This window comes from Arachis ipaensis, chromosome B08 (assembly GCF_000816755.2).
Source record: "Arachis ipaensis cultivar K30076 chromosome B08, Araip1.1, whole genome shotgun sequence".
NCBI lineage: Eukaryota > Viridiplantae > Streptophyta > Magnoliopsida > Fabales > Fabaceae > Arachis > Arachis ipaensis.
This window is the reverse complement of record NC_029792.2, coordinates 31913147-31921889: the sequence shown is the minus strand read 5'-3', so window position 1 is coordinate 31921889 and position 8743 is coordinate 31913147. Positions and strand designations below refer to the sequence as shown.

Below are 8743 nucleotides of genomic sequence, written 5' to 3'. Positions count from 1 at the left end.
TCTGGTTCTTTTGGTTTGTATATGGCTAGCCGGCTTAAACTCCGCGAGCCGTGGCTAGATTTTTATGATATTATACCATTATATTTTGATATATCTCATTTGTATCTTGTGCCTTAAGTTAGTAGCGTCGATAGAACGTTTTGCGCTTTTCAAATCTAGTTTTTGAGCTATATCTTTTATCGGGCTTCTAGATTATACTATTCCTTTTATATATATTATATGTATGAGCTTAGAACAGTCATAATCTCTGATTAACCTTTGCTTTACGACGTGAGGTAAGGCTTAGGATAATTAGGATTTTACAAAAAGTGGCCGATTGGTCGGACGACCTCCGCACACTTAAAAATTTGCACCATCCTCGGTGCATTCAAAGATGAGCATGGGGGTACGGCGACTTTCCGAATTGTCACCTTCAGCTGGTGGATCAACCAGCTGCTGCGTGTCCTTTCTTCTGCTTCCATTTTTGCTTATGGTGCATCATTCAGGAAAAATAGAAAATAACACCGTAAGATGAGAAAATACAAAAGCAAAGAAGCATAAATTGTTGGAGTGAGGTAAGAACTACTAAAATGGAGTGAGTGAATCAGTGTGACATCAAGGAAGAGTAGTGTGTGAGTTCTAAGTTTCATGTGGTTTAGAACACACATACTCGCATACAGAGCTATGTTACAATTACACAAAAGAAAGTATACACTTCGCTCATTCTAGTGTGCTTGAGATACTTTAAAAGACTTGTAGGTTAAGATACAAACAAGTATTGAAGAATCATGAAAGCATTCAAGCAATTAACCAAGAAATTGTGAATTGGATAATGAATGGACACTGATTGATGTGTAAGTCTACGTAGTGAACAAAATGGTATATAAAACTTACACAACAATCAATGACATACTTTGAATTTTATTTGTAACACCTAAGTGACTTCGAGGTGAAACACATGGGTGCTATGGAACTTAAGAAAAAGATGATAGAAGTGAAAATTAATCACATAGCAAGCATGGTCCACAAAGCTTGAAAAGCTCAAAAATATGTCACTAGAAAAGCTTCCGATCCAATTCCACAATTCCAAAATTTCAATACCTGAAATAGGTGATGTGAATAAGGGTCAATCATAAACAAGCATCACCTAACAAAAAATGCATTGATAATATACAATTGCCTATCAACGGATGATGAAATCAAGTCACATGATGGCTAGCTACAACATGCAATTCAAAATATTTAAAGTGCTTGAAGGCAATGTCATATGTACTTGGTATGCACAAATGTTAAACATAAAAAAACTCAAAACCAAGTAACAAAATATAACCTCAGTAAAGAAATTCAACAATGAAAATTAACAATAATGATGTTAAAATAACATCTTATCAATAATCAGCAGCAATAGATAGCAAACAAGATCACTAATCCAACATGTATCATGAAAAATAGAAAATTAAACAAAAATCAAACTAACTAGATAACTAACAATCTAACTAACTAAAGAAAATGGTGATAGATGATGTTTGGTAGTGTTGGATGATAATTGAAGAAGAGAAAGAAAAGAAGAGAAGAGAGAAGAAGGAAAGAAATGGAAAGGAGAGAAGAAAAGAAGGTGGGTGAAACAGGGCAATCCACGCGTAAGCGTGGATGGGTGAAATGGGTGCGACACATACGCGTGGGTCACGGATACGCGTGGGTCACGCATACGCGTGATGGACAAATCAGAGAGGCGACACGTACGCATGGGTGGACTTATGCTAAAGGCACAATCTCATCCCAAAACTCGGGCAACTCTCTGGAATTTGTATGGGAGGTGAAAATTTTGGGGCCACGCCTACGCATGGGCGAGGCATTCCTTTTGGATGGTCGAAAAGCTTGGGGCCACGTGTACGCGTGGGTGATGCGTGCGCGTGGCATCGTGCTCTGTTTTTCAAAATTTTCAAGTTCTTGCACCAAACCAAGCATTCCAAACCTCCAAACAGCTACCAAAATACCATAAAACCTTATTTAACATACTAGACTCCTAAATAAACTCAACTAATCAAATAAAACATGAAATTAAACTAATTTTACCATTATATACAAAAGAGAAAAATGAAAAGAATTTACCATGGTGGGGTGTCTCCCACCTAGCACTTTTGTTTATTGTCTTTAAGTTAGACTTATGGGGAGCTCTCATCAAGGTGACTTGTGCTTGAATCCATCCTTGAACATCCACCAATGCTTGGACTTCCAATAAGCTCCATCATTCAAAGTTAATAACTCCAAGCTTTGATGGAGTTCTTCACAAACCATGAGCTCCCAAAGTTGATCCTCCTCTTGTAATCCGGGATCCCACACTTTGTTTTCACACTCGTCTTCAAGTTGATCATAGTAATTTCCTCCGGATGGTAAGCAAGCCGAATTCTCACTAAGGCACTAAACTATCCTCCCCAGACCCATCCATTTGAGAACTACACCAACCTTTGCTCCTAAACCTTGAGCTTCCAACTATAATGAGCCTAGACTTACAACGCCAACCACTAAACATTCTCCTCTTACACTTTATTCCACAAAGCACCCTAAGTTGGCCATCCGTTTCAAGCAAACCAAATTCAAGTGGGATAATAAAGCTAAGAGTTATGAGTTTTACCCACTCAAATGAAGGATTGAATGGTGACTTAGGTAGAAAAGTTCCCAATGATCTTGATAAAGCGCGTTCCACCCCAGTCCATCCTTTTTGAAAGGCTTCCACCACTTAGCAAGATTCTGCAACCTTTACCTCTTGTCAAGCTTCTTCAAATTCATATTCTTCTTCACCAATGTCCTCTAGCTCTTCCCCATCACTCAAGTCATAAATGGGAGGTTTAATAAAATCGACCTCCTCATCAATTCCAAGTCCAATGGGGAAGGATTCATCAAGCTCAAAAGGATCATATGTTGATGCGGAATCATCATAGATAGGGGAACTTGGTGCTTGCCCTACTTCTTCCAATTCTTCAGTCACAATATGCCTTGGAGGTTGTGCACTATCCTCCTTGACATCACTTTCAAACTCCATGGAAGAAGGCTCTTCAACTTGAGATTCCTCTTTGCACCCAACATCTCCTAAATCTTCAACCACTACTTCTTCTTGTTCAATAATCTCTACCTCCTCCTCTTGTTGCACTTCTTGTCTCAACTCATCTTCTCCACCTTGAAGCTTCAAATTCACTCCCTCACTAAGCTCCTTGATTGTTTCTCCACATTCAACAATGAGAGTGTCTTGATCATATAGGCTTAGGCAGAAGGAGACCATGTTGCTAACGGCTTCCGCCAAGGTAGCAATCTTGGCTTCTAGCTCTTTGAACTCCTTTTTCTATCACCTCTTGTTGCCTTAGGATATAAGATCTAAGATCTCTCCGTTCTAGCATGAGGGCATGGAGACCTTCGTCCATTAGGGGCGGTGGTGGAAGAGAGGGTTCATTGTTTGAGGGAAAGGTATTATAGTTGGAAGGTGGTTCATATTGGTGAAAGTCTTAAGGTGGTGTATATGAAATTTGTGGTTCATTAGAGTATTGGTGTTGGAATAGTGGTGGCTCTAGGCATGGTTCATATGGTGGTTACCATGGTGGATATGGGTTAGGGTCATATGGGGGTGAATAGTAGTATGGGACTTGTGAGTATGGTTGACAACAATGTTGAGGGATTGGTTCATAATTGTGTACATTATGGGGTGGATTGTAACCATGAGAGATTGGAGGGGGTTGTTGCCATGAAGGTTGACCATAAACATGTGGCTCCTCCCTAATTTGATATCCATTCCCATAATGTGGTTCCTCATTGAAGCTTTCATTCTCTACAACATAATTGTAACCAAACTCATAGCCAAAGTGATGAGAATTCATAGTGACAAGAGAAAATAAAAACAAATACTAAGAAGAACTAATAAAAACTAACTCCTAAAACAATTCAAAACTCAAATCAACAATAAAGGAACATCAAACATCAAATTGCATTAAAGGAGATCCAAATCCAACATGAGCATTCATAAAACTAAAGAGAGGCATAAGAGGAAAATTAACACTACAAACTAAGAGAATGAAAGTGTAGAGACAAGAAATTGTAAAGGAAACAAGATGAAAACAAGAAATTAAACCTAGATCTAAGATGCAAAATAAACCTAAGAACCCTAATTCTCTAGAAAACTAACCTATATGATGCTATCCTACAACTAATTGCTCTCCCTTTGCCCAAGCTTGAATTCTCCATGAAATAGCCTCAGAAATGACTTGGATTTGGGCCTGGGAAGCTCAGAAATTGCCCCAAGCATTTTCACTTTAATGAGGTCACATGCCTGCTATGACACGTACGCATGGGCTACGTGTATGCGTCGTCTGGCATGTTCCTTCCCACGTGTACGCGTCATGTCACGCGTACGCGTCTGAAAGAACTGAAGATTGATGGTTTAGAGGTTATAGTAAACTCTCGTTGCAAGTATAGTTACTAAACCAAGCAATTAACCTTTCTTACAAAAGTTTTGGTTGTCACAAGTAACAAACCCCTAAATAAATTGATAACCGAAGTATTCAAACATCGGGTCGTCTTCTCAAGGAACTGCAGGGAAGTATGTTCTTATTATTGGTTATGAAGATTGTAAATTGGGGTTTTGAAGATGAGGAACAAGTAATTTAAATTGCAATTAAAGTAAGTAAGAGACTATAATTTAAATAAATAATTGTAAAACACACTTTTGGCAAGGTATGAGAGATTAGAAGTCCTATCCTAGTTATCCTTGTCAATGATGATGAAAATTGAATCTTAATTCCACTTAGTTAACCTTTGCTAGAGCAAGGGAAGGTCAAGTGACTAATTAGTTAGATCCTCAAATCCTAGTTAATCCCTAAGGAAAAATTGGGATTATTGAAGTTCAATTCAATTAGCAAAGACAACGATTATCAATCATGTTTGAGTTTGATAACTCCTGAGTTACTGATTTCTTAACCAAGACCAAAAGGGGGAAAGTAAATCTACTGGAATAAAAATGTCTTTAGATTGGGGATAAAAGTAACATAAATAAAAGAAAGCAATTGTAAACTGAAATACCTCAAATAACATTAATTCAAAGAGTAATCTATAACATAGAATAATTCATAAATAAAATTGGGAAAATAATAAAAAGGAATATTGAACCTGGTAAAAAGAGATAATCCTGAAAGCAAATAAAATCCTAAATCTAAATCCTAATCCTAAAAGAGAGGAGAGAATCTCCCTCTCAAAACTAAATCTAAATCATGAAAAACTAACTAATTGGAGACTCTCCCTGAATGAATGCATTTCCCACTTCATAACCTCTGGTCTATGCCTTCTGGACTTGGATTTGGGCCAAAAAGGGCTTCAGAATTTGCTATGAGCGTTTTCTGCAATTTCTGGTGCGTGGCCTCTGTCACGCATCCACGTGGGTCACGCGGTCGCATCATTGGGAGTTTTTTTCTTGTCACGCGGTCGCATCAGTCATGTGTCCGCGTCATATGCGTTTCGCTCAAGACGCGCGGTCGCGTCAGTCATGCGGCCGCGTTAATGTCTTTTCGTGCTGGCATGTGGCCGCGTCGCCCATGCAATCGCGTGGCTGCCAGTTTCTTCAAAAACTCTGTTTTATGCTTTCCTTCCAATCTTGTATGTTTCCTTTCCATCCTTTAAGTCATTCCTGCCTTAAAAGATCTGAAACTACTCAACACACGAATCACAGCATCGAATGAAAATAAAGGGTAATCAAAATAATTATTTTTAAGCATAGAAAACATGTTTTTCACATACATCACATAATAAGGAAGGGAAAGTAAAACCATGCAATTAATATGAATAAGTGGGTGAAGGATTGAATAAATCACTCAGATTAAGCACAAAATATATCATAAAATATGGGTTTATCAGAGTCGCCTGGCGACCTCATCTTCACGCGTGCGCGTCGATGTATGCACTCTAAATCCTTGTTTTTTCATGAATTCTCCACCTTGCATGCTTTTCTCTTCACTTCTTCCATCCAATACTTGCCTTATGAATCTGAAATCACTCAACAAACATATCAAGGCATCGAATGGAATTGAAGTGAATTAAATTTAGCTATTTTAAGGCCTAAAAAGCATGTTTTCACTCTTAAGCACAAATTCAGAGAGAATTACAAAACCATACTATTTCATTGAATAAATGTGAGATAAGTTGATAAAATCCCCCAAATTAAGTACAAGATAAACCACAAAATTGGGGTTTATCGGAGATACAAGGAGAAGATCTGCATGCCAAATGTGGGAAGTTGAGACAAGAAGTGTTGACAAAGGCAGATTCTCGATTCACCTTGGAACCACAAAAATGTATCACGATTTGAAGGCAATGTTCTGGTGACCAGGAATAAAGAATGACGTGGAGAAACATGTATCTAAGTGTTTGACACGTCAGAAGGTGAAGGTTGAACACCAAAGGCCTTTCGGGACGTTGCAACCTCTTGAAATTCCACAATGAAAGTAGGAGGGTATCGCCATGGACTTTGTACCAGGTTTGCCAAGGACTAGAGCAAGATTTGATGCGGTGTGGGTGATTGTTGATCATCTGACGAAGTCTGCTCATTTATTGCATATGTATGACTTATTCTTTGGAGGAATTAGCAAGGTTATACATTAAGGAGATTGTAAGACAGTATGGTTTGCTTATGACCATAGTGTCGGATAGAGAATCACGATTCACTTCAAGATTTTGGGGAGCTTCTTAGAAAGCGTTTGGAGCTCAATTGTGACTAAGCACGGCGTACCATCCTCAAACCGATGGTCAATTGGAGAGGACAATTCAAACTCTGGAAGATATGTCGAGAGCTTGTATGGTGAACCAACCAGCGAGTTGGGATTGCTATATACCGCTAGTAGAGTTTGTGTACAATAATAGTTATCATGCGAGCATCAAATGGCTCCATATGAGGCTCTAAATAGAAGAAAGTGTCAATACCTACTACGTTGATATGGGACTGAAGAGGCAAGTTTGTTAGGGCCCGACTTGGTGGCTGAGATGACTGAACATATTAAGAGGATCTGAGCCAAAATTCTTACCGCTCAGAGTCGTCAGAAAAGATATGCTGATCGAAGGCAGAAGCCTTTAGAGTTTAAAGAGGGTGACCACGTGTTCTTAAAAGTTATTCCAACTACGGGTGTGGGTAGAGCGATAAAGACAAAGAAATTGAATCTCCGTTGCATTGGTCTGTTTCAAATTCTGAAGAGGATTGGGCCAATAGTGTATCAGATGGCTTTGCCAGCACATCTTTCAAACCTGCATGATGTATTCCACATTTCGCAACTTCAGAAGTACAGTTTTGATGCAACTCATGTGATAGATCCCGAATCAGTTCAGTGATGAACCCCAACTTTAGGGTTTATTTTGTGTAGAATTTAGAGGGTTCTATCAACATTCTATCACACCTATCCATATAAAATGCATGGTTTTATGTCTCCTTCCTAATTTTTTCTTGATGATTGAAAACATACTTTTTAGGCCCTAAATAAGTTATATTTTAATCTCTCTCTATTACCATTCGATGCTGTGATCTATTTTTTGAGTGATTTCAGAGTTTATAGGGGCAAGAATGGTCTAGAAGAGAGGAAGGAAGCATGCATAAGTGGAAGGAGCATGAAAAATAGAGCTTTGGAGCATTGGCATCGATGCGCATGCGTAGCTGATGTGCACACGTGGGAACCTAGATTTGGGATTGGCGCGCAAACGTAGACGCATACGCGTGGCAGGGCGGAATTCTCATCGACGCGTACGCGTGGATCGTAAAATCACAGACGATGCGTACGCGTGACGCTCGGCACGTGACTTCTTTAGGGAAATCGTGACTGGCGACTTCTGAGGAGCTTCAGGCCCAGTTTTAAGCTGAATTTTGGAGGGAAAAGACCTTAAGGGACCAAGGATTGAAGGGAATTCACACATTACACACATTTAGATAATTTGGTAGTTAGTTAGTTTTGGGAGTTCATGTTTCTAGAGAGAAAAACTCTAACTTCTCTCTAGGTTTTGGCTTTCTCAATTCCAACTTCACTTGGATCCTTTGGTTAGATCTGAATTTAATTTCAATTTTACATTGTTCTAGTTTGTAGATCTCATTCTTCTACTCTCAATTTAGTGTTCTTGTTACTCTAGCATTGTAGATCTTGGATTTGGATCTTGTTACTTTGATTTCTATTAATGCATTGAGGAATTTCATGTTCATTGTTGTCAATTGCTTTATTATTGTTGATTGCTTGTGTTAGATAGCTTGAATTCAAATTCTCTTCTCAATTTCACAATGCCTTTCATTCTTGTTCACCAAATATTTGAGAAAATGTCAACTATAGCTATGGAGTAGATTTTCACTCTTGGCTTAGGGGTTGAATAATTGGAGACACTTGAATGGTCAAAGCCTTTTATTGATTGATAATTGAAAATTGCTAATTGATTTGAATGACACTAACTCTAGTCTTTCCTTAGGATTTGACTAGGACTTGTGGACTCAAATTGATTATCTCTACTTGACTTTCCTTCATAGTTAGAGGTTAACTAAGTGGAGCAATAACCAATTCTTATCACAATTGTTGGAGGCAATGAGAATAGAGATTCCAATTCCCAACCCTAACCAAGGCTTTTACATTGATTGATTGTCATTCACCCTTGTTTAGTTCAATTTCTTGTGTCCCTTAGCCTACTTGTTATTTGTTCATTGCCTTTATGCAAGCTCGTTTACATTTCTTGTATTCAACCTCAAACACCAAGAGAACTCCTA

At 38.5% G+C, this 8743-nt stretch overlaps 1 protein-coding gene across 1 annotated transcript; it reads left to right on the top strand.

Annotated features, from left to right (window-relative positions):
- On the top strand, window positions 6478–7338 carry LOC110265283. The gene is made up of 2 exons (XM_021108205.1): window positions 6478–6606; window positions 7045–7338. Exons 1-2 carry the CDS (start codon window positions 6478–6480, stop codon window positions 7336–7338), a joined length of 423 nt encoding a protein of 140 aa, XP_020963864.1.

Excerpts from the sequence above, each read along its gene's own strand:
- LOC110265283 (XM_021108205.1), top strand. The coding sequence starts at position 6,478 with ATGGACTTTGTACCAGGTTTGCCAAGGACTAGAGCAAGATTTGATGCG. Across the intron at positions 6,607-7,044 it reads TCTTTGGAGGAATTAGCAAG|AGTCGTCAGAAAAGATATGC; the intron begins GTTATACATTAA and ends CTTACCGCTCAG.